Source organism: Canis lupus, chromosome 17 (assembly GCF_011100685.1).
Source record: "Canis lupus familiaris isolate Mischka breed German Shepherd chromosome 17, alternate assembly UU_Cfam_GSD_1.0, whole genome shotgun sequence".
Taxonomy (NCBI): Eukaryota; Metazoa; Chordata; class Mammalia; order Carnivora; family Canidae; genus Canis; species Canis lupus.
In genome coordinates, this window is record NC_049238.1 from 34,023,281 (window position 1) to 34,050,175 (window position 26,895).

At 36.1% G+C, this 26,895-nt stretch overlaps 1 protein-coding gene across 4 annotated transcripts in view; it reads left to right on the forward strand.

Annotated features, from left to right (window-relative positions):
• EML4 (EMAP like 4) overlaps positions 1-26,895 on the forward strand; it is a 160,885-nt gene that overhangs the window by 76,620 nt on the left and 57,370 nt on the right. Inside the window, exons 3-7 of one of the 4 annotated variants that reach the window (XM_038561347.1) lie at positions 4,703-4,832; positions 8,922-9,095; positions 10,949-11,077; positions 11,568-11,593; positions 11,792-11,824. In XM_038561347.1, the coding sequence (XP_038417275.1) occupies positions 4,703-4,832; positions 8,922-9,095; positions 10,949-11,077; positions 11,568-11,593; positions 11,792-11,824 (492 nt within the window). The remainder of the gene's footprint in view (positions 1-4,702; positions 4,833-8,921; positions 9,096-10,948; positions 11,078-11,567; positions 11,594-11,791; positions 11,825-26,895) is intronic. The other 3 variants (XM_038561348.1, XM_038561349.1, XM_038561350.1) reach the window with 3 other exon arrangements.

Sequence of the window (26,895 nt, forward strand, 5' to 3'; positions counted from 1 at the left end):
CCCCAAATTGAGCTCATTATTCTTTAAGTCTTAAACATTTCTTAAAACTGACTCCTTTCTGCATTCCTACTACCAGGCTCTTATTTCAGATCCCTATCATCTTATGCCTGGACCACTGCCCTGAAATCTGCTCTTCACATAGCCACTAGAGGGTTTGCTCTAAAATGTAAATGTAACACCCCCACACCCCCCCCACCCTACCCCCGCTCAAAACCTTTTAGTGGTCTCTATCCTCTATAGATAAAGTCTCCAAGATCTGAGTGTCTCTTTACCTCTCCCATGTGAACTCTGTTCCCTTTTCTTCCACATTCTCACCTTACAAAGAGCTTTTTGTCCACCTCCTCCCTTCCATGTACACATACACACTCCACTTTGCTATTACATTCTGTTTCTTTACACATACTAGAATAAGATCTAAGTATCCTATCATCAAATTTTACCTGGCTTAACACTTTGTTCTGCATTTCTTCTAGGAAATCTTCCTTGAGCTCTGTGTTCCTAGTTACCTTTATAGAATTATGTGTCATTGTACTTCTATGATATTCTGTGCATATCACTATTACTGTACTTACCACATATTTTTATTGCCAGTATGATTCTCTTGCAAGATTATGAACTCTGTGATGCCAGTATCTGCCCTTTACTCTTTTGTAAACATTTTCTTTCATCAGGGAGTCAGTTTATAGATTCTCTCCCTCTCCCCCTGCTCCTCTCCCTGTTAGAGCATGCCTGTGCATGCACATGTGTGCTCTCTCCCTCAAATAAATAAATCTTTGGGATGGGGGAAGAAGGAAAAGAAGATCCAGCAAGTAAGAATGAGAAGGAATGATCAGAGAGCTAAGAAGAAATTCAGGCAAAGGCACTGTTCTAGAAACTAAGGACAGGGACACCTGGGTGGCTCAGTGGTTGAGCGTCTGCCTTTGGCTCAGGTTGTAGTCCTGGGGTCCTGGAATTGAGTGCTGCCTACAGCTCCTCACAGGGAGCCTGTTTCTCTGCCTCTCTCTCTGTCTCTCATGAATAAATAAATAAAAAATATTTAAAGAAAAGAAAAAGAACTTAAGGACATTTATTTCCCTTGCCTGAATACCATTCTTGCCTGAATGATCAGCAGTATTCAGTGCTGATGGAAAGTTGAGCAAGATACAGACTGGAAAGTATCCATTGAATTTAGTGACAAAGAACCGAGATCACCATCTTGACAAGAAAAATGTCTGTGAAGTGGTTAGATGATAGCCAGATTGCAGAAGGCTGAGGTGCATTCCTACCAGAAGTACACAGGGGTTCCAGTTTCTTCACATCTTTTACAACACTTGAATTTTTTTGGTTTTTGTCTTTGATGTAAGAGCTGTAATGTAATAGGTATACAGCTATAGTACCACCATACCCAGTGGGTGTGATTGATCTCCTTTTGAGATGAGGTTTGGGACCTTGAAAGGTATAGAAAGTGGATTGCAGACTATATGTTTGTTTGTATGTAGTAGTTAATAGGGGTTTTTTTTTTTGGTATGTAACAAAAAATTTAAAAAATTATATTTCAAAATCAGGTGTTGATGTAGCAAAAGCAATGCCCAGAGGAAAATCTGTATCTGTAAATGCCTATGTTAAAAAAGATCTCAAATACTAAACCCATTGCTAGCAAAGGGAAAGAAATAATAAAGATTAGAGATGAACGAGTAGAGAATAGAGGGGATCCCTGGGTGGCTCAGCAGTTTAGTGCCTGCCTTCAGCCCAGGGCTTGATCCTGGAGTCCCGGGATCGAGTCCCACATCAGGCTCCCTGCATAGAGCCTGCTTCTCCCTCTGCCTGTGTCTCTACCTCTCTCTCTCTCTCTTTCTCTCTGATGAATAAATAAATAAAATCTTTAAAAAAATGGATTAAAAAAAACAAAGTAGAAAATAGAAAAACAACAGAACCAATGCAACCAAAAGATAGTTTTTCTTTTCTTTTTTATTTTATTTTATTTATTTATTTGAGAGAGAACAAGCACAAGTAGTGGGGAGAGGGAGAAGCAGGTTCCTTGCTGAGCAGGGAGCCCTACAGGGGACTCCATCTCAGGATGTAGAGATCATGACCCAGATGCCCTAAAAGTTGGTTTTTTAAAAGATCAACAAACCTGACAAACTTTTAGACAGAATGAAAAAGAAGGAAGATTTTAATTGCTAAAATCATAAATGAAAAAAAATCAGAAATGAAAGTGGGCACCTTTTAGAAATAAAAGAATTGTAAGAGAGCATTATGAACAATTTACATCATAGTGTCCTATTAAAAACTGGGCAAAGGACTTGAATGGATAATTCTCTAAAGAAAATATACAAATGGCCAACAAACTCAGTAAGATTCTCATTAGGATGATGCATATCAGAACCACAGTGAAATAGTACGTATATAACTGAGATGGCTATCATTTAAAAAAATGTGGGGCACTTGGGTGGCTCAGTCATTAAGCATCTTACTCTTAATTTTGACTCAGGTCGTGATCTCAGAGTAGTGAGATTGAGCCCCACGTCATGCTCAATAGGGACTGTGCTTGAGATTCTCTTCCTCTCCTTTTCCCTCTGCCTCTCCCCTCCCTAAAATAAATAAATCTTTTTTTTTTTTTTTTTTTTTAAGAAAATGAAAATAACAAGTGTTGGCAAGGATGTGGTAAAGTAAGAATCCTTTATACATTGCTGGTGGGATTGTAAATGGTGTAGCAGCTGTGCTAATGGTTCCTTATTAAGTTAAACAAAATACCCTTGTGACCCAGCAGTTCTTCTCCTTAATTACATACCCAAAAGAATTGAAACAGATGTTCGAATGAAAACTTGCGTGTAGATGTTTATGGCAGCACAGTTCACATTGCCTAAAGATTGAAACAATCCAGATGTCCCTTAACAGATAAATGGATAAACAAGATGTGGTATATTCATACAATGGAATATTACTCAGCTATAAAAAGTAATAAAGTATGCATACATGCTGCCTCACGGTTGAATCTCAAAAACACTGTGCTAAGTAAAATAAGCCAGACACAAAAGAGCACATATTGTATGATTCCATGTATATGAAATATTCAGAATAGGCAGATAAACAGAGATAATGCAAATTAATGGTTGGCATGGTCTGGGGGGAAGCGGGAGGGAATCAGGAGTGACTGTTCAGCGAGTACAGGATTTCTGTTTGGAGTGATCAAAATGTTCTGTAATCAGATATGATTATACAACATTGTGACTATCCTAAATACCATTGAACTACACCTTTTTAAATGCTTAAAATGCTAAATTTTGTTATAAGTATTTTACCACAATAATATTTATTTAAATTTTTTTAAATTTTGATTTATGTATGATAGTCACAGAGAGAGAGAGGCAGAGACATAGGCAGAGGGAGAAGCAGGCTCCATGCACTGGGAGCCCAATGTGGGATTCGATCCCGGGTCTCCAGGATCGCGCCCTGGGCCAAAGGCAGGCGCTAAACCGCTGCGCCACCCAGGGATCCCTTTACCACAATAATAAAAATAAAAGCTGTCAGTACAATTAGAAGTCACCTGTTTGGCAGACTAGCAACAGATCTGATGACTAGTGATGTTAGCATAATTTGAAGGTTGCTATACATTATTATAAGTGAAAATTTTCTTAAGAAATTTCAGAAAGTGAATACAATAGGTCTCCATCTTCCTTCTGAATTATTTGGTCTGTGGTCAGGTCTAGGAATTTCTATATTAAGAAAACACTATAGATGATTATGATACAAATGGCCCCTAGCAGCTTGTTTTTGTCAAAAATGCAGTGTCATACCATCATATATGGAACAGTCCAGGGTGCCAGATGTTTTAGGCTCTATACATAAAAGGTTTTTACTCTCTGTACTTTTAAGAAGAGAAGCAAGCAAACAAACATCATACTGGCCAAATTAGATTTTGTGTGTATGTGAAAAAACAGAGTCCAGAAATTTAAATCTATTTTCTATTCTCAATTTTTTAAAAAAATTTTATTTATTTATGATAGTCACAGAGAGAGAGAGAGAGAGTGAGGCAGAGGCACAGGCAGAGGGAGAAGCAGGCTCCATGCACTGGGAGCCCGATGTGGGATTCGATCCCGGGTCTCCAGGATCACGCCCTGGGCCAGAGGCAGGCGCCAAACCGCTGCGCCACCTAGGGATCCCTCTATTCTCAAATTTTTAAATGAACTGGCCCCTTATTAGATAAACCTGTTTTATCTTATAACTTTGAATCTTCCTAACCACACCAACATAACCTATCACATAATTATTCCAATCCTTCTACTATGTAAATTAAGAAAGCAGAGGTTGCTTTATACCTTTATGCTTTATTTATATGGAATAACATTGTAAGATTTAACATTTATGGTTCTAGGATATCTAAATAATTTGATTTCAGTAGAACCTGAGTGATTTCTGAAAATCAGTGATGTAGAGATTTGTGATTTACTTTGAATCATATGTTTTGAAGCTGCTCTATGTAGAGGGCAAACCATTTAGCTAGAAAGTAAGTCTAGCTGCAGTGTAGTAATTTAGCATGTCCTTTTTATAGGTCTGTTTTGATGAGATTAAGTTTAGAGACAACAATATTGTATGCTGCATACCAGAGAACAGGCAGTTTGCTTACTTAGTTCTAAACTGTGATGGTCTTAATTTTTTAAACTACCAATCTTTGAAGAGTGTTTTGAAGTTTGATGTAAAATTTTTTCTTAACCACTTTTAGGCCAGCCAGGCCTTCGAGAAGCTATTTCTATGTCCTGTATAACCAACGGGAGTGGTGCAAACAGAAAGCCAAGCCACACCAGCTCTGTCGCAATTGCAAGAAAAGAAACTCTTTCATCTGCTGCTAAAAGGTACCCATTTATAAGGGAAAGGAAAGCTAACATTGCAAAATTGTCTGAAAGTAATAATCCATTCTATTTTTTAAAAAAATATGAAATAGAGCTCTTGGAATTAAAGTATGTCCTTTGAATCTTTTAGCTTTGAATATAGACACCCAGCCTATAATCACCTGGTTTACATTCATGGTATCTATGGAGTTGCGTGAGGAAGCCTTTCGTTCTAACTAAAGAAAGAATTTTCATTTCCTGATTTTTTGTTTCTTTTTAACAAGCATTTGTTGGCCAGATAAGCATTATTATATTTAATTACATAAGCAAATTTTCTATAGCGAGCAGTGCCTTTGATTCAGCAGTTTTTAAAGGAAAAATAGAATCTTCAGTATATATATTAGGAGGAAGCTGAACACATAACTTTTATTCTTTAACCATGACTATAAAATTAAGGCATAATTTAAATATTATAGTACTGTGGTGTGTGTGTGTTAGAGGATGGCAGGTAGGTGAGCTGTAGAAATACTGCAGAAAAAAAGTTTCAATAAACTACAGATTTACATTCTATATGTTCTTTTCATCAATAATCTGTTGTTTAGGTAAAATTGCTTACAGACTTTTTCCACTTCTGTGTAATTCTTAGCAAATTATCCCTTATAGAGTTTGGAGAGACCATAAGAGATCAACTACATAATCTTACAACTGTTTTCTTCAAAGAATAACTGAGGAAAAATCTAGTGTAATGGAAAAGTATTTAAAATGTACTGATAGAAAATGGTTGCCTTAATAAACTAATGCCAGTGACTGAATTATTCATTAGTGTGGATTTATAAATTTTTTTAAAAGATTTTATTTATTTATTCATGAGAGACACAGAGAGAGGCAGAGAGAGAAGCAGGCTCCATGCAGGAGCCTGATGCGGGACTCGATCCCGGGACTCTAGGATCATGCCCTGGACCAAAGGCAGGTGCTAAACCGCTGAGCCACCCAGGGATCCCCTGGATTTATAAATGTTAACCAGACATTTGGCTACAGGAATAGTGAAGAAATGACAACATCTTTAGGCCTTTTTTTTTTTTTTTTTTTTTTTTTTTTTTTTTTTTTTTTCCAAGTTATCTCTACACCCAACATGGGCCTTGAACTTAACAACTCTGACGTCCAGAGTTGTATCTACACTGACTGAACGGCCAGGTGTCTTGATCATTAGACCTTTTAAAATCTCCTCCTTAAAAAAATAAATAAATAAAAACTAAAAAAAATAAAAATAAAATCTCCTCCTAGAATTCAGTCTTTGAAGGCTTTGCCATTATAGGTAGAATTCAGACTTTGTTCTCCAGAACATGCCAAAATGTATTGCCTATGCTTCACGTTAGGAGAAAAGGACAAATTATAAGAAAACAAATGCATTGTGGAATATTTTTTTAACGTTTTTAATAAACTTCCTTGTATTTAGTAATAGTTTGGATTCAGCCCATTTTCTTATGTAACTATAGTCCTGTACAGTGATCAGTATTGTGCACAATAGTAAGTAATCTTAAGACCAGCTGACTTGGGGATCCCTGGGTGGCTCAGTGGTTTGGCACCTGTCTTCGGCCCAGAGCGTGATCCTGGAGACCCGGGATTGAGTCCCACATCAGGCTCCCTGCATGGAGCCTGCTTCTCCTCTGTCTGTGTCTCTGCCTCTCTCTCTCTCTCTCTCTGTCTCTCATGAATAAATAAATAAAATCTTTTTTTTTTTTAATTTTTTTAATTTTTTTTTTTTAAGTTTTTTATTTATTTATGATAGTCACAGAGAGAGAGAGAGAGAGAGAGAGGCAGAGACATAGGCAGAGGGAGAAGCAGGCTCCATGCACCGGGAGCCCGACGTGGGATTCGATCCCGGGTCTCCAGGATCACGCCCTGGGCCAAAGGCAGGCGCTAAACCACTGCGCCACCCAGGGATCCCTAAATAAAGTCTTAAAAAAAAAAAAAAAAAATACCAGCTGACTTTGTTACTTCATGATACAGAGGCTCTATATTTTGCTTTTTTTTTTTTTTTTTTTTAAGATTTTGTTTATTTACTCATGAGAGACATACACAGAGAGACAGAGAAGCAGGCTCCCTGTAGGGAGCCCGATGTGGGACTCTATCCCTGTACCTTGGGATCATTCCTTGAGCCAAAAGCACACACTCAACTGCTGAGCCACCCAGACATCCCTGTATTTTGCTTTTAAATACCCAGGAGGAAATTCTCTTTTAGGTTTTACTGGCCCCCCTCCCCCCACCCCCCAAGATTGGTGGTCTGTACATTCAGGATCATACAAGGACCAACAAGAAAGAATTTCTAACTCAGTTTTTTTTTTTTTTTTCTAACTCAGTTTTGAATTTCAAAGTTAGCCTGATATTTCTGAGGTAGAACTGTATTTCTCAGCACATATTTTAAAGAACTGAACAATAAATAGAAAAGTGGGGGCTACTCTGAAGTCCAAAGTATCAGAACTGAATCAGATTAAATGTCATTTTAAAGATTATATTTTAGGGCCACTTGGGTGGCTCAGTGGATTAAGCACTTGACTCTTGGTTTCAACTCAGGTCATGATCTCATGGGATGTTGGATTGAGCCTCTTGTGGGGCTCCAGCTCAGCAGGGAGTGTGCTTGAAATTCTTTCCCTCTGCCCCCTCCCCCCCACATGCATGCACTCTTAAATTAATTGTTTTTTTTTTTAAGATTTTATTTATTTATTTATGAGAAACACAGAGAGAGAGGCAGAGACATAGGCAGAGGGAGAAGCAGACTCCCTTACAAGGAGCCTGATGTGGGACTTGATCCTGAATCCTAGGATCATGCTCTGAGTTGAAGGCAGACACTCAACCACTGAGCCACCCAGGTGTCCCTCTTAAATTGATTAAAAATTTTTATTTTAACTATTACTCTGTAATAAATTGTATTTACTATGTATATTTGTTTAAAATGTTCTTGAACACACTTCCTTGTAGATCATGCATCTCATAGTCAAATTGTAACTTTAAGAATTGAAGACAGTTCATGGTTTTCTGCCTTTTCAACCATGGAATTCAGATTTTGGTTCTACCTGGTTTGTAATATTGCCCAAAATGTGCCATAAAAGGACTTTTATCCAATGATTAAGAATGCAAGGGCTTCATTAATTAAGAATCAAAAGTGCAGAATCCTAAGAATTTATATATAAATATCTTAGTTTAACTCTAAATATATTCACATAGATTTATCAGGTTTTTTTGTTTTGTTTTGTTTTTATTATTTTTATGAAAGGCCAAGCTTCTCACTCTCTGTTTAATTGTGTGTGTTGATTAGATTTTTTGACTTTCTTGCATAAAATATACCCATGTTATTTTTTGTAATTGTTAGTTTCAATTTTAAGACAGTAAGAAATGTAAAACTCTCGCTTTGCAAAAAAAACCATCTTTTATGATTATTTTCCTCAACTTTTTATAACTGTCTCACCTATATAAAATTTAATGGCAATTTTTTTAATTTTTTTTTTTTAAGTAACTTTATTTTAGGGGTCTTTCCAGAGCACTCAACTTAGTTTTCATGGAAATTAGTTTTTCTTTTCTATGTATATTTTGTCTGTTTTCTTTGTATTTAATTTATGTAATTAAAATAATACAAGTGGCATAAGCAGGTTCTGTATCAGTGGGGGGATACCTATAATTCCTGATAGATTTAAAACTCAACCAGCAAGAGGAGAAAAACATAGAAGAAATGGGAATCAGGATAATCTACTTGAGTTTTATGTGTAAAGGGAAGTGTTGCTGATGCTCTGATTTGGGTAAGTTGAGGTCAGTTAAGAGAGATGCCATTGTTCCCCCAAATCTGCCAAGATGGCAAAATGCATTGGGCTATTTTGGTCCCAAAGGGCAATCTTCATAGGTGATATATTGCCTTAGAATTCATACAAATTCTTCCCTGAAGATTTTAATAGCTTCCAGAATTTTCAAAGAAATATTATCATTAATTGAAAGCAGTGTAAATTGTATTAGCTATATGATTTAGGATTTTGAAATCTATAGTAATCACTTTTTCCATCGTTTGAAATATCTTTTGTTTGTTAAAATATGTGTTGTTCCATGTTATACTTTATTTTACAGTGGTACAGAAAAAAAGAAAGAAAAACCACAAGGACAGAGGGAAAAAAAAGAGGAATCTCATTCTAATGATCAAAGTCCACAAATTCGAGCATCACCTTCTCCCCAGCCCTCTTCACAGCCTCTCCAAATACACAGACAAACTCAAGAAAGCAAGAATTCTACTCCCACCAAAAGGTTTTAACTGTCCCTGAGTACAGAGCTAGGGAATGGTTGTAATGATACCTAAAATTCTGCAACTTGAGAAAAGTTAGCTATCCATGGATTCCAAGAGAAAAGCCTGTGGCCCCTCACCCCCAATCTTCTTTGTTGTAAAATCTTTATTTTAGCACTTTGGAGAAAGAAGATTTAAGGTCAAAATTTCTCAGTTGAAACTGGAAAAGAGAAAACCTAAGTTACAAACAATTTGATAAAAGGAAGGCCTTAATAACCAAACAATATTTTTATAGTACAATTACAAAAATCTATATAAACTGTGCATAAATTTATAACATGCACAGAAAAGTACCATATGTAATTATCCTCATATTTTGGCATCATTACAACCTTAAACTTGCAAGGGCCCTTCTCCGCAAATGGCTCTTCATTGTGACTGCATCTCAGTTTCAGTTTTGGGTTTTGGGAGGATAAGTTCTTGCTTGAGTAGAGAAATCCATTTCACCTGGTCTTTTCTATGCTAAAGGCTTGCTTGAGGGCTTCTCTCTGTGTCTGTAATAATTAATATTTTAAAGTTATGAGAGGGGGAGAAGGGAGAAACATTCTAACAATGTGTGTGAACCTAAATTGGGAATCTAAACCTGCATGCTGGGAGTTCAGTGCTATTACCTGCCTTGTAATCAAATTTTTAGACCAACTTAAGGAAATTTGCCTACTTTAAAAATGGGAATTCAATCTTTATGATTAGGTATAGATAACTCTTACTCATCATACTTCCGCTTGGAAATCTTAGGAATATATTAAACCATTCCCAGAACTAGCTAGGATTTAGTAAAATAAATGATAACCATTCCTCAAAGACTTATAATATATTTTTATTTGATCAATTTAATATTCTGCCTCAAATCCTGAATAGAAATTTGGGAAAACAGAACACTTTTCATTTGATTGATGCATGTTTTAACTTTTAAAAAATGCTTCGCCTGTGTCTCATGCAGATTCTTATGCTATCTAAATGGTTTGTAATTTTTTTGTCTGGCCTCATGTGGAGTTTTTCTTGGATATATTTTATTAATGTTATATAACTTTGGGTTGTGTGTGGTTAAAGGTGGCTTTTTTTATAATCAGTCTCTTTAAGGTTCTGATTTGACTTGGTATCCTTGTCCCAGATCTTTTTTTCAGCTTCTTAAAGGTCTCCTGGAAATGTGCTTTGCCATTCTAAATTGCTCTTTGGATATACTGTTGCAAGAAGTATTGGAGACTGGATGAGTGGTAGGATAGTTAGCAACGCAGCCTAAAAATCATTTCTAAATAATTTCATTCATAAATATATGGAATAAGTGTTGATATAATATAACATTCTTATGTTAAGTAAGTCATGTTTATTTCTGATCCTGGGTAAAAATTGTCTTTAAAGAATGTCATAGGAGTTTTACCTTTAATCCTATGTTTTACTTAGAAAGTGTCATTTGATTACACAGGAATATAAAAGATGAAAACAGCTTTGTAATGACTATGAAAAAATACGTTTTTTTCCCACAGACTCATGTAGTTTCACAAATTATGTGAAATATTTTACTCAGAAATTTAAGCATGAATTTTCTCTTAACAAAAAGTACAGATTTACTTTTTAATCAAGTAATATTTGTTCTAGTGAATCTTCTAATAGTGAAAATTATAAACAGACTTGGTCATTGCCTTGTTTAACTCCTTCACTCATCCAGGTGGAACCTTTCAACTAATCCTTCCTTCTCTTTTCTGGATTAGCTTAAAGGAAATGTTAATTGCTGCTTTTATGTTCTATTTAAGCTGTCAATTACATGTCCTTGCTACTCATAGAATTTTTCTCTAAGAAATTAATATGTTTCTTTCAGCATAAAACGAACACCAACAGCTGAAAAATCACATAATTCATGGGAAAATTCAGATGAGAGTCGTAATAAATTATTGAGAGCGGTTTCAACATCAAAATTAATATCAAAAGTTATAAAAAATGCAGACAAGTAAGTACTACACTTTCTCAGTTATATCTGAAAATTAGTAATTCTGTGACTCTAATGCTTGCATGTACAATTATGTACCTATTTCAAATCATTTTTAAAAATCTGTTATAATTTTTTTCTTCTAAGTGTATTTAAGTGTTCAAAAAAGAAAGAAAGCTATCCTCCTGTGATAATATTCTCCACTCAAAAAATAAATTATGCTAATCATAAGTTTTGATTATTTTTTTTTGTAGGTTCTTTCTATACTTTCACTGCTTAGACAGTCTTATGGAATAATTACTGTTTTATTAAACAGTATATATTAATAGTTGAGACCAGTGACAAACTTTTAAAAATACTAATGTCTGAATTTCACTTCTAAAGATTTATCTTGGGTATGGCTTAGACACTGAAGCTTTTATAATTTCTTTAGATAAGCCTAAAGAAATGATTAGGTGATTCTTATGATAAGCCAAGTAAAATTATAAATGTCTTTGAAATTTTTTTGTAGGCATAAAGATGTCATCATCAACCAAGGTAAGTTAAAAATTCTTTTGAAAAAATATTTATCTTCTTTTTCTACATCAGTTTAATTTTTGCTAATTGTTAAGAATATTGGCTTATTTCCGTACAGTGTACTTTATTCATAATAATCAAAGAGAAGTGCATTTATTATAGTCATTTAAGAAAATGCTCAGTTTTTATTGTAAGATATGTCATTTTTGTCTCAACCAGCAAAAATGTCAACCCGTGAAAAAAACAACCAAGGTAAGAATAAGCTACACAGTTGGTCGCCTTCTAAGTTAATTTCTTCTTGGATCTCTTATTTGGCTTTTCATTATTTATACTCTCTGACTTTCCTCTTAATATGAGAAATAGGATAATTTGGACTAGTGAATCCAGCTATTCTGAAAATTCATTTTATTTCTGTGAGCTCTGAAGATTCATGGTCAACAATAGAAATAAATGTCATTATAAAGAGGTATAAAATACTAGAGAGAATTTCCCCCTTTAAAAAAAAAAAAGTACCTAGAAAAGCCATTTAAAAGATTGATAAATTTTAACTCAATTTCCTGTCTTGCCGACCTCATTGCAAATAATCACTCATTTCTCAAAGCTAAGACTGAGTACATAATGAGTCTAGCAAATCCATTTCCTCTTGAATTGTTCTTTTATATTAATTGTAATTTCTGGCTACTTGCTGTTGTTGGCTTGTTCTGACCAAAAAAGGAGAGTAGACTGTCTATAAATGTGTATTTAATTTAATTGCAAAGTAGGTAAGTTCTGTTACATCAGTTTTATATTCTCCTTAGATTGCCTGCAAATTTAATTGAAGCATGCTGTTCTAAATGAAAGCATGTCCTTTCCGTGAATGCTTTTTACAGCTTATTTCTGTGTGTTATCTTTGTTTTCTGGGCTATTAACCAGATACAATGTGATTAAAATTTTTGTTAAAGATGAATAACTTAATTGCTATGGATTTTTGCCATTTTTGATTTAGTAAGAAAAATATTTATTTGTAATCTTCTTTGGATCATTGGTTTTTATGTAGAAATTCTGAATGAAGTTGAATTTTGCTGTCATTTTAATATAGTTAGGTCCTACTTTCTCCTTCCTTTATAATTAAGTATATAGCTAAAGTAATGGTTGAAAGGAAAAAGTGAAATGTTATTTATAAAGATAATTCTTATTATATATCAGAACATTTTTTAAAAATACAGGTAGTGATAAATAGTGGAAAGAACTATGAATGCAGAGTCTCTGTCTAGAATTTGGTCCTGGCTCTTTTGCATAATAGCCTTGTGACCTAGGCAAAATGACAATGTCTCTGAGTTAGTTTTCTAATCTGAGAATAGTACCTATAAAGCTTACCTCATGACTGCAGAATGAAGTAATGTATATGGAAGCACTTTTGGGCGCCTGGGTGGCTCAGTCAGTTAAGTGTCTGCCTTTGGCTCAGGTCGTGATCCCTGGGTCCTGGGATTGAGTCCAGATCAGGCTCCCTGCTCAGTGGGGAGTCTGCTTCTCCCCTCTCCCTTTGCCCCTCCCCACCTCACTCGTGCTTGTTCTTTCTCAAAAATTTTTAAAGATTTTATTTATTTATTTGAGAAAGAGTGAGAGAGCACAAGTGGAAGGAGTGTCAGAGGGAGAAGCAGACTCCCTGCTGAGCAAGGAACCTAACTCAGAGCTCCATCCAAGGACGGGGGTGGTGGTGGTGGGTGGATCCTGACTCTAGCCAAAGGCAGATTCTTAACCACCTGAGCCATCCAGGCACCCCAATAAATAAAATCTTCAAAAAAGAAAGCATTTTAAAAATAGAAAAAATTGTAAAACTATAAAACAGTGCTATTATTATTGTATAGTTTGCTAATGAGCTCAAATATTATAAAATCCTTGTAGAGCTGCCTGCCACTTTCTCATGTTGTATGTTCTTTGGAAGGTAAAAGGAACATAAGATTAGTATACAGTAAGTGAGTGGTTTATATTGGTAACAGTTTTCAAAGTCATTCAGGTAAGCAGGCAAATAAACGTATTTAAGAGTGAAGGATTAAAAAAAAAAAAAGAGTGAAGGATTTTGCTACAGAAGCACCACTAAGCAGGGTGTTAGCTAGTGTCTAGGAAGAAGGATAAAATGGAAAGGTAGGGGAAAAAAAGGTAGAAAAGGATGTAGAAAAATTCAGTTACAAGAATTTTAATTAGATTGTCGCAGGTGTTGGAATTTAATAATGTTAAGTGTTGCTTGCATTAAGCCTTACTTTTGGAATTTGAGTCTATTATTTTTCCATTTTAATCTGCTATATTCTGCTTGGATACAGACTCCGTCATTAGAAGGTACCTTCATAGAGAACTCTTGGGCTTCCGCTTGTGAGGTAGTTGAAGCCTAACCATAATTGAAACAGAGCCTATAGAAAGTAGATGGATTCTAAATGGTTTAAGAGGTAAGATAGGTAAGGATATAGGAGAAAAGGAACAGCAGGAATCTAATCTGTGAAGGCTAGCTTGAGCAACTAGGTAAAATGAGGGAACATTTGAGGTGGAGATGTGTGGAAAAGAAGAAAAGTCGTGGTTTTCAGTTTCAGTAAGAGTTAATCTACTTGTAGAGATGTGTAGCAAACAGCATAGTATCAGTGTTTAAACATGTATTTTGGAGTCCAAAGACCAATTTCACCATTTACTTAGCTGTGTGTCCCTGAGGAGATTATTTCACCTTTAGTCTTTGTTTTCTCATTATTGAGACAATCATAAGCCCTCAAAGAGTTAATATAAAAATTAAAGATAATAAAATGTAATACCTGACACAAAGTACCAAGTAAATTTTAGTTACTAATATATGTAAATCTGACAGTAAAATCTTGTACTCAAATGTGTGGAGTAAAATGAAAAGATAAATAGACTATCTTCATTTTATAGAAGTAGATATGTTTTTTAAATTTGTATTCATTTTGCATGGCATATTTTACAACACATTTTCTTATACTTTAGGTATTAAATATCCAAAATATCTATCATTTTTGGACAACCTTTTAAAAATATTTATTAATTTCTTTAGCTCTTTTTTGACAATGACAAATATGACTTGCTCTAAGTCATCTGCTTTGATTTGGGAAGAAGACTATTTACATTTGGTCATTTAGGTGAGTGGTAGCAGAAGAAGCTTGACCTGAAGGTCCTGTATCCTTCAGCCACAGTAGAGTACAAGAAGAGCCATAAAACTGCATGTCTGATCAGTACTCTGGCAGAAGAAAGAGAACTATATGTAGTTGAAAGCAGTAGGAAGTGGAGTGGAATGGGATGTACACAGGACACTCTGAGTTAGGTGTGGGAAGAAAGGTTATATCACCAAAAAGATTCTTGCCAAGTTCAGTCTTTATCTACACTCAAATCCCTGAAACATGAATCTCTCTTCATCACTTTTCTCCTGTTCTGTTGGATTCTGCTCCCACTGCAAGAGAAATAAAGACTTAGCACTTCAGGTTAAATTGTGAAATTTTCCTATAGAGTTTTTCATTGTTAGATGTAGGTTAGGTTCTAATACCATACTATACATTTGATAATTATAAGTTATTTATAAAGTTTTTTGAGCTAACATAGGGTACTGTAAATGCCTTTTATAAAATTATCTATTGAGGAAAATAGGTAACAATCTGACAAATTCTCTAATAAAATTAGTATAACCTTTAAACTCATTCTTATAGTTATCAAGTATATTACATTTTTAAAATATGTTAAAAGTGTCCTATGTCCTCCTTTCTAGAGGAGAACCTGAATGTCTTCAAATTATGGCTTTTTTTCAAGATTAAATAATCTTAAATCATTTTTCTCTTGTAGCATCTTAAACTTGTGCTGTTTAGAATTAGTACATAGTTAATTGTCTGGTCATGTTGAGAACCTGAATGACTCTAAAATCTTCTTAAATCAGATCACACTGTTAGTTCTCTTAGTTCCTTTCATAGTGCTGCTTCAGTGATCTAAGCTTAGATGCATTTGTGCTACCAAATCAATGCAGGAACTGTAGGTGTGTTCAGATGAGAGAGCAATTATTATAATATCTTAGAGAATTGAGAACTATTTATCTCATACTAGCTGTCTAAAAATGACTGCAGATAAAAAATACTTTAAAAGTCATTTTGAAATATATACTACCTAAAACCCTTCAGTAATTTGGTGTAGCCAAAACAGTTGTTTAGATAATCTGAAAATACCAAATTCCTTTACAAAATTGGAGAAAGGGGAAAAAAACCTGAGTAATGTTGTAATTTTAACAGCCATTGTAGTTCTGGTATGTTTCTTTATTATTCTTTATCAGATATACATTTTAAACATTCATTCTTTTAACAAATATTTATTATTTGTTTTTTTTAATATTTTATTTATTTATTCATGAGAGACATAGAGAGGCAGAGACATAGGCAGAGAGAGAAGCAGGCTCCTTGCAGGGAGCCCGATGTTGGACTGGGACTCGATATCAGCACTCCAGGATCACGCCCTGGGCTGAAGGCAGGGGCTCAAATTGAGCCACCCAGGCGTCCCACTTTTAACAAATATTTATTGAGTGCTTGTTTTGTCAGGCCCTGCCCTTAGGCACTTGGGGATACAGCAGTTACAGTCTCTGCACTCGGTGGAACTTTTTCCCCCCCCCCCACCCGGTGGAACTTATATTCTACATAATAAGAAAAAAAATGTGTCAGGAGAAAGGAAAGAATGAGGAGAGGAGAGAATTGCTATTTTACATAGAGTGGTTAGGGAAGATGTTTCTTATAAAGTGACATTAAACCATATGAAGTGAGTGAAGTATATGGTTATCTGGAGAAAAGAATTTCAGGAGCAGAGAAAAGAAAATACACAAGGCCTGAAGCAAGAGCAAGAGCTGCTTTCTTGCTATGTTAAGAGACAGCAAGGAAGTCATTGATTATAGTGTACATACATTTCTGTATTTGTTAATCATTACATTTATTAAATGTAGATTCATTCTAAGTAACAGAAGATTCATTACACACTCAGGAAAGGGAAGTAAAGTGTTATAACAGGAAGTACAAGAATAGTAAGCATGAGACCTAGTTAGAGATGAAATGACCTGTACCATAGGAAGTTTAAAGAATCAGAATCCTAAATAGTTGAAATTTATGAATGGGAGTTAGGAATTTTCCAAAAGAAATCATGAAAAAAAAATGAAACATTATTCATTCGGTAATAAAGATTTCCCTATGACTCTGAGACCTTGGACCTCAGTTTCTTCACTTAGAGTAAGGCTAAAAGAGACCTTGGACCTCAGTTTCTTCACTTAGAGTAAGGCTAAGACTAAGATGTCGTGAAGAGTCTCTTTTAATAACTTTTTAAAAGCTCTTTCTTGCAGTAAATAGAAAATGTAGGACAGCCCCTCATACCTTAGCTAACTTGCTTTTAATTTATCTTTTAAAGAATTTGAATGTAGGTGCTTTTTATTCATGCCATGTGTTGTTTTCAGACTTTCTGACTCCAGGCATGTTTTGTCCTAAAACCTGATCACGCCTCTGTAAACTGAGCATTGTATCTGAAAGAATAGCTAAAATTTATCTACAAGAATATAAAGGATAGCAGTGTTCTACTGACACTGCTGTCTGTAAATTGTGTTACCTACTGAGAGGGAGTATATACCTTCTGAGAGGGTGTGCAGTTTGAAACAAACCAAAAAAGTCAAAAGCCCTTAATTGAGCCACAGGTAGAATTTATCCTTATTACTAAGGTAGTATACAAAACCTTGCAATTCCAGAATTTAGGAAGAAAAGTGCTAGCTTTAAGTCTCTTCTAGTGTGAACAACATACAGAAAGGGCAGGAAACCAAGTACTGCACTTCCAAAAAATATACTCACTTCTGAAATGTAGATATTGGATCATTTTAAATAGGCAACATAAACATTACTTGGGTCCTTAGGTCTGGGCTTTGTCCATGTATTCCCTGTATTTTTTATTTATTTATTTATTTATTTATTTATTTATTTATTTATTTATTTATTTATTTTTTTTTTTTTTTTTTTTTTAAAGATTTTATTTATTTATTCATGAGAGACACACACAGAGAGAGAGAGAGAGAGGCAGAGACACAGGCAGAGGGAGAAGCAGGCTCCATGCAGGGACCCTGACGTGGGACTCGATCCCGGGTCTCCAGAATCATGCCCTGGGCTGCAGGCGGCACTAAACCGCTGCACCGCCAGGGCTGCCCTATTCCCTGTATTTTAAAAGGAAACCAGACAGGGGAACCTTTTCTCTGTTAGAGATTCTTTGGTTTGGTTTTTTTAAGTCCTATGAAGCAGTGATTCTTATTTCTTGATGTTGTTAGCAGTCTTCTAGATTAAAATATATTTAAAGGCTGTCCAGTTATTTTTTTAAATATAAACAATCCCAACTTTTAAGAGTATGTGTTCTTGACATCCCCTTTTCCTTATCTTCAGCTGAAAGAAACATCCCAGCCTGTCCCTTTTGGACATGGAGAATATGACTTTTCGTAACAGAACATCCTAGTCTTGTGCAGATTTATTTTGTTTTGGTTAAAGACATCATCTGTACTGTATTTTCAGAACCCATAGGCATAAGCTTTTTTAAAAAATCTAAACCAGAAAATGCAGTTAAACAGAAAAAATCTCCATTCCTCAAGCACATCCATAAACAGATAGCATAGTTCAAAATCCACTGTCCAGAAACGGCAGTTAGCCTGCATGTGTGTTTCTTACTCTATCGCTTATTACTGTTTATTCAAAGTACTGTAGCACTTTGAATTCTGAAACTTGTGATCAGGCTTAGCAGAAAAGAAGTACAGTTATTCAGTGATACATACCAAATTGCAGAAAGAACCATAGCACATCACATGCCACATTCCTGAACTGTGCAATTGGTTCTCCAAGGAACAGTTTTACCAAAAATGTTATTGACTATTGCCTTTAATAAAGCTTTTTAAACTGTTTGAAGATTGTGAAAGATTTTAATCTTTCTAGGAACATATACAAGTAATATAGTAAGCACCTATGTACTGAGGATCCATATTTATTAAATCTTTAAATTTTGTTTTGACTCAGGTTGTTTTTTTTAAAAATGAAACATAGGGGCACCAGAATGGTGCAGTCTGTAAAGCATCTGACTTTTAGTCTTGACTCAGGTCCTATTCTTAGGGTCATGAGATTGAGCCCTGCATCAGGCTCCACGCTCCTCACAGGCAGAGTCTGCTTGGGATTGTCTCTCCTTCTTCCTCTGCCTCTCCTGTTTATGCTTGTTTTCTCACTCACTCTCCCAAAAAGTCTTTAAAAAATATAAATAAATCGGGGCACATGGGTAGCTCGGTGTCTGCCTTCAACTCAGGTCATGATCCCAGGGTCCTGGGATCGAGCCCTGCATCGGGCGCCCTGCTCAGCAGGGAGCCTGCTTCTCCCTGTTCCTCTGCATGTTCTCTCTCGTCTCGTCTCGTCTCTTCTCTGTCAGAGAAATAAAATCTTTTAAAAATAATAAATAAAACATTTTAAAGGTAAAGTAGAAGCATCTTTAATTCTGTTTAATTAGAATTTCACATACAGGTTTTTATTGCTCCCTTGGGACCTCCTGGTTCTCTTACTGTTATAGTTAATTGAAAAAGAGGGGCGCCTCTGTTGGCTCAGTCAGTTAAGCATCCATCTTCATTTCAGCTCACGTGGTGATCTTGGGGTCATGAGATCAAGCCCTGACTGGTTCTTTGCTCAGCATAGAGTCTGCTTGTCCTTCTCCCTCTGCTCCTCTCCCTCACCCCCCAAATTAAATAAAATCATTTTAAAAATAAAAGAAAAAAAGGTAGAGGCAGGGCACCTTGGTGGTTCAGGTTGGTTGAGCATCAGACTCTTGGTTTTGGCTCAGGTCATGATGGCATGGGTCATGAGGTCTAGCTCCCATCGTGGGCTCCATATCAGTGGGTAGTTGGCTTGAAGAGTCTCTCCCTCTTCCCCTCCCCCTCACTCATGCTCACGTACGGTCTTTCTCTCTGAAATCCTTTTTTAAAAAGATCTAGAGAGATGAGTATTTTGATACCGGTGTTTATCTTTTGAATTTATTTTTAAAAAATTAAATCCAACTTGGTATATTCAGATAAAATGAAAAAAATTTAGTGCTTAAAATAACTTTCCTGGGGATATAAATGAGTGATTTGAGGGAGTTTTTTAAATATGACCATATTTTGCTTAGCTCAGAAAAGTTTTCAGCAATATAGCAACAAGTCTTTTGGAAGTTTTTATGTGTCTTGTATTGTTGGGCGAGACCTCCTTCCCATCTTTTCCCAAAGAAAGTCTTTTTTAGGTAGTAAAAATAATCCAGAATACTTAAGCAAACACTTAAAGTTATTTTTATGACAATCAGTTACAAACAAAATAGCAAAGAGAAATCTTTTTAAAGGGGGTTTAGATTCAAGAAAGTAATTACTTTCTTGAATAGTGGGCTTGAAACTGTCATTATGACATATAACAGTTGATTAGCAGTTACATAAGACTTGGTAATGTCTCTGTAAGCTCCTAAGGGGCTAGCTTCACTTCTTTTATATCTTCATTCTGTATCCCCACCCTGCCCCCTGCCCCTGTGTAATTTAAGAATTCAGTAAAATTTACCAGCCAGTAGAAGTCTGCCTATGGAACAAAGAAAATTAAGATAACATTTTACTACTCAGTCATATTTTTCAGACCTGGGTTCTTGTCCTAGCAAGTAAAACTATGTAATATTTGGCAAGCACCCCCAACTAACAGTTTTTTAAATCTGCAAAATAGGGTTACACCTCCTTTTTTTAAAATTTAGGGTTCTACATTTTATTTTTATAGCTAGACCTTTGAAAAGGGGTGAAATTTAGACTCTGTTGTACAAATCAAGTTCCTTCTTCAAAGTCCAAAGATTTTTACAGATTACATTGTTTCACTGGAATTTTAAAATATCAAATTATTACAATATAACTGGATCATTAACTAGGACTTGAAATATTTTGAGAATTTATTGTTTTTAAGATGGGATGCCTGGGTGGCTCAGCAGTTAAGCGAGTGCCTTTGGCTCAGGTTGTGGTCCTGGGATCCAGTCCCGCATCAGAATCCCTGCAGAGAGCCTGCCTCTGCCTATGTTTCTGCTCTCTCTCTGTGTGTCTCATGAATAAATAAGTAAAATATAAAAATCTTTAAAAAAATAAAGAAAGAAAAAAGACTTTAGCCTACCTGGAATGTTCTTCATCACTTTCTGCTATAAAATTGTAATCAGTATTTCTAGCCTCTTGTTTACCCATCTGTTCTTGAGCCTTATGATTTTGGGGGAATAGAACTGGTAAAAGCTAAACTAAATTAAGATTCTCCAATTATCTGTGTGCTGGAATTGGATAGCATCACACTCTGCTACATTATAGTTAAATATAAAATTTTCATTTCAATTTTCAGCAAGTGGGGGGCTCTTTAGTTCTGAAGATTGTAAAATACAAATAAAATTGGGTTACTAAAGTGGAAACTTTGGGGGCGGGGAAGATATGTTAAACTGTAAGCACTCTAGAAGCTCAGAAGATTTTCTATAGGCAGTACTCATTACAAAAATTAGTATAATCATAGTCCAAAACCCTGAATCTCTGCTGTTACCTTTGAAAGCCTTTTTTGTTGTTGTTTGTTTAATTTCTGAGTCTAAAAAGGGAGCAAGCAATGGGGAAAAAAAGCACTGGAGGAACTGATCTTGGAGCAGAGTATGCCCAGTACTAACTTCTCTCTCTACTTTACCTTTCACTGTTCACTATTTTTTTAAAAAAAGATTTTCATTTATTTATTCATGAGAAACACAGATAGAGATTGGCAGACACAGGCAGAGGGAGAAGCAGACTCCATGCAGGGAGCCTGACGTGGGACTCGATCCCAGGACTCCAGGATCACGCCCTGAGCTGAAGGCAGCGCTAAACCACTGAGCCACCTGGGCTGCCCTTGCTGTTAGTTCACTATTAATGAATTTTGATAAGTATGTTTTAAATATATAAGAAAGTATGGGACACTTGGCTATCTCAGTCAGTAGAGCATGCATCTCTTGATTATAGGGTCCTGAGTTTGGGCTCCATGTTGGGGGTAGCGTCTATTTAAACACATAAGTAACTTTAGTAATTAGTTATTTATATCTGTCTGAATCATTTCAGCAATACTGTTTTTCTCAAAACACCTTAGATAACTATCCTAAAAAGTTCGGTGAATATGAAGATCGTTTTGCAGTTTGGAGCACTTCACAGCATAGGACAGTCTAGGGGAGATGCTAAAGTAGAAGATTGAATTAACAAAAGTAGACCAAAGGGGAAGTGCTAGCAATGGGAAGGACAAAGGAAGGAAAGTGTTAACATCAAGTGTTTCAGATTTCTGCCTAGAGGTGCCTGGGTGGCTCAACCTGTGTTAACATCAAGTGTTTTAAATTTCTGCCTAGGGGTGCCTGGGTGGCTCAGCCTATTAAGCATGGACTATTGCCGCTCAGGTCATGATCTCTGGGATTGTGGAATCAAGCCCTGCCTCAGGCTCCATGCTTAGCATGGAGTCGGCTTGAGATTCTTTCTCCCTATCCCTCCCTTCCTGCTTGCACACTGGGTTGCACACTCTCTGTTGTCACAGTCAAATTAAAAAAAAAAAAATTCTGTCTAGCGTTTACTCTTCCCACAGATAATAGAACAGAAACACCTTCTTTTGTACTCTCTGATTTCCTACTATTGGGGCCCAAAGCTCCAGTTTCTATTTGGATTACAAGTAAGCTTATTATGAGGTAATTGGACTTCTGAGGACCTTACTAATGTCTGAATAGTACTGTCTAATAGAAATAGAATGTATAACACATACATTAATTAAAATGTTCTAATAGCCACATTTTAAAAAGTAAAAAGATACAAGTAAGTTTAAAAATATTTAGCCCAGGGGATCCATGGGTGGCGCAGCGGTTTAGCGCCTGCCTTTGGCACAGGGTGCAATCCTGGAGACCCGGGATCGAATCCCACGTTGGGCTCCCGGTGCATGGAGCCTGCTTCTCCCTCTGCCTGTGTCTCTGCCTCTCTCTCTAAAATAAATAAATAAATAAACAAATAAATAAATAAATAAATAAAACCCAGTATATCCAGTACAAAAAAGTCATTGACATATTTTACTCTTTTTTTCATACTAAGACTTAAAAATCTGTATTGTCTGTATTGTACACTTAGAGCTGTCAATTCAGACTAGCTACATTCTAAGTATTTGGTAACCAGTGGCTATTGTTTTGGATGCTGCAGGTCTAGAACATAGTTTTATTTTTTTTTATTTTTATTTTTTTTTATTTTTATTTATTTATGATAGTCACAGAGAGAGAGAGAGAGAGAGGCAGAGACACAGGCAGAGGGAGAAGCAGGCTCCATGCACCAGGAGCCCGACGTGGGATTCGATTCCGGGTCTCCAGGATCGCGCCCTGGGCCAAAGGCAGGCGCCAAACTGCTGCGCCACCCAGGGATCCCTAGAACATAGTTTTAGAATGAAAATCCTTCACAAGTTCTAAATAATAAAATTTTGGAACACAGTCTAAAAACTTACTTGACCTCTCTGAGCCTTGGTTTCCCCTTCTCTAAAAGTAGGGGGTTGCACTAGGCGAACTCTTAAATTTCTACAAGTTCCAACATAATATGTGTCTAGAGAAACAAACCAATGGTATTTTGGTATTGATTATAGTATTTTTATCAATAGTATCCACAGAACTTCTTATTTTATAATTAAGCTATCATTGGTCAGGTTCAATTAAGAATATTTAGGGGCACCTGGGTAGCTCAGTTGGTTAAGTGTCCGACTCTTGATTTTGGCTCAGGGTGATCATGATCTCAGGGTTTTTACCATAATGGGTGTAGAACCTGCTTGAGATTCTCCCTCTCTCTCTGTTCCTCCCTCCTACCTCTTTTAAAATTCTTTTTTTTGTTTTTTTTATTTGACATAAACTTGTAAGTCATTAAAGCTGGAATTCAAACCAAGGCTGTCTGGATCACAAATCTTTTTTTTTTTTTTTAATTTTTTTTCTTTTTAAATTTATTTATTCATGATAGTCACACAGAGAGAGAGAGAGAGAGAGGCAGAGACACAGGCAGAGGGAGAAGCAGGCTCCAAGCACCGGGAGCCCGATGTGGGATTCGATCCCGGGTCTCCAGGATCGCGCCCTGGGCCAAAGGCAGGCGCCAAACCGCTGCGCCACCCAGGGATCCCTGGATCACAAATCTTGTATTCTCTCCACTATACTGTATAGCCTCCCACTCAGTCCAAGGAATTTTCAAAGTGCCAAGTAAGAGATAAAATGTTGAGATTAATTATATTTCAGTAAAAAGCAGCTTCCTTATTGAATTTGAAAAGCCCTATACTGTGTTTACTAATTATCATGAAATAGCTGAGTCATTTTTTTCCTCAAATTATTTTTCTGGACCGCCAGAAAATGTAACTGATCTCAAAATCTTCTTTGGTCCCATGGCTCTTGACTTTCATGGTACTGTAGTTTTATAGTGAGAACAGCCAGAAAGTAGCGTTGGGATAAAGCAAATTGACTGTTAAGTCCTTTGACTATAAAATCAGAAAGTCTGACAGTCTCAAGAAAAAGTTTGTGGTGAAAATCTGTACTCAACAATGGTTGAGAAGAGATTCTTCTTTGACACTATATCTTATCTGATTCCCAAGGTAAAGATGATGTTCTTTTAAAAAAACAAAAAAGAGAGAGAGAGAGGAGAGATCGCAGACTAGTGACCTGTGTGCTATATGCAGGCCAAAGGTGTGTAGCATCTGCTTTCGGCTCAGGTCCTGACCCCTGGGGTCCTGGGATTGAGCCCAGAGTTGGGCCCCCTGCTCACAGAGAGCCCTGCTTCTCCCTTACCCTCTGCCCCGCCCTTCACTCATGTTCTCTCTCTCACACATAAATAAAATCTTAAAAGTGTACATGATAGAATTCTAGCTTATTTACCTATATATACTGTTCTGTGGACCATTTAAAGCTTATGAAGAGGATAACTACAGTGTGTTAAATCACATATTATAAGCAGTTCCTAGACAGTGTTCAGAATGGTCACAATTCCTTCTCAAAGGTAAGGGAATCAATATTTGTTGAGGATCTCATATTATCCTTTACAGTGTGTTGTCTTATTTAGTGAATCATAATCACAGGTGGTAATAGTATCATTTTGTGTACTAGGAAAACGAGACCAGAGTCACATAGCTAGTCAGCAGTAAAGCTGGAAGGCAGATCTCAGTCTTTTCCCAAAGCTCATGTTCTTTCCACTGTAAGATATTGCCTTCCTCAGTCTCAGGAATTGTTCATGGTTTCTAGATTACATCTTAGGCCCTCAACATATATACTGCCAGTTTCTAGGCAGAGAAAATATTCTTACCCTGACATGCATAGCCATTTTTATATTAGAAAAGTTGACAATTACTAGATAATTTCTTTGCTTTTACTTAGTTTCTTGTGCTGTTAAGGATAAAGGAATAATTGATAAAGGATAACTGGCAGAGACATTAATAAGGTATCCTGAGCTGTCTCTATTAGCAAAGGAGAGCTTTTGTTTTCTTTGATACCATTTCTAAATCCCTTCCTTTGGACATCTAATTTCTTTTTAGTGGCAGGATCATCTTCTAATTATTTTTTTCCATCCAGAAAGCATTTTTGATGAAGATCCTGGGGAAATTCCAAAGGACAGAATATCTATCTCTAAGGGGGGAAATAATATATATTTAAAATAAATATGTTTATATTTTATGATTTATTATATTTATTATAAATATACATTTTAAGATTTTAAGTAATCTCTATATCCAGTGTGGGGCTCGATTTACAACCCCAGATCAAGTTGCATGCTCTACTGACTAAGCCAGCCAGGGACCCCAAGAATTTATGTTCTTTTAAAAAAAAAAAAAAACTTAAGGACAATTATATAACAAGTTGATACCTATAAGAAAGGACAAGGAGAATGCAGATAGAGATGATTGCAGAAGAGAAATAGTTGCAGCTGATAATCATTTAGTTCTCATCGGAGTCCAGCAATGCTAAAAATCATCAGGAAGCAGAGCCCACTCTTAGATTCCGAAGTAATAAAGACCTATCTCATGTGGTGTGAAAACTGTGGTGTGGGAGGTCTTAGCCTGTTCTTAGATCAAACCATGAAGCCAAGCACAAGTGAGTAATAATAATAAAAATAACTTGAACTTTTCACCCATAACAAGTGCAAATACTTGCAGACATTCATCAAGTAATTTATCTTTCTTCTTCCATGGTTTGCATTATTTAAACTATTGAATTATTATGTATTCTTCTCCTTAGTAGCTTTGGTTATTATTAGAGGTCCTAGAGTTGTATCAGCCTCTGGTTGATGACCACATTTCAGTCTGTGTGGTTTTTTTTTTTTTCCCAGTCTGTTTCTAATGCTGTTTTTTCATATCATGCTGAACAAGTTGGTAGGTGCTAGACACATGCTGTGCTTTTGTACTCAGTCCCATGCTTTTCTTCTTCCTGTTTAGGTTTTCTTTTCATTTCACCATCACCATTCCCCTCTACTAAACTTATCTATATGTAGGTCATTGGGATGCTGGGGCCAAGGATGGGTGTTGCTTTTTGGTTTTTGTTTTTAAGAAACAATCTCATCTGCTTAGTGAAGTTTTGTTTCCTTTTATTAAAGATACACAATAAATATGATTTGATTCTAGACTTTAACATTTTTAGTTTTAGATTGTTGCACATCTTATAAACAACCATTGCTTTGTATAAATAAAAGATGTCTTACAACCTGTGCTGCTAATTAGTAAACTATTTCCTAGCACTGTCTTTAAACTGTTAATGTGTTGGGTTTTTTTGGTATTTGGCTTTTGAAAGATTGTATTTATGAGAGACACGGAGAGAGACATAGGACACATAGAGGCATAGGAGAGGGAGAAGCAGGCTCCGTGCAGGGAGCTTGATGCAGGACTTGACCCCGGGACCCTGGAATCATGACCTGAGCCAATAGCAGACGCTCAACCACTAAGCCACCCAGGCACCCCAAAATGTTAGTGTATTGTAATTGAATTAAATTTAGACCCAACCCTGATTGTAGGCACAGTTGTGAAGTGAGGGAAGTTGGTCTTCTTTCCCTTCCAGCTGTACTCGCTGTGTGTGACAGAGCTCTTGTTCTCTATTCGCATCTTGACTCTTCTCCTCATGAGATATTCTCAGGTCAGGTTTTTTGTATATCATTAAACATCAGTAGGTTGATCAAGTACTATGGTGGACATGGTTATTTTCTGTCCTGATAATCTCTTATTTTCAACTGTCAGAAAAACTTTCATCATAATTTTTTTTTTTTTTCATTTTTCTACCTCAGCTCTCCTGGCTTTCTTGTC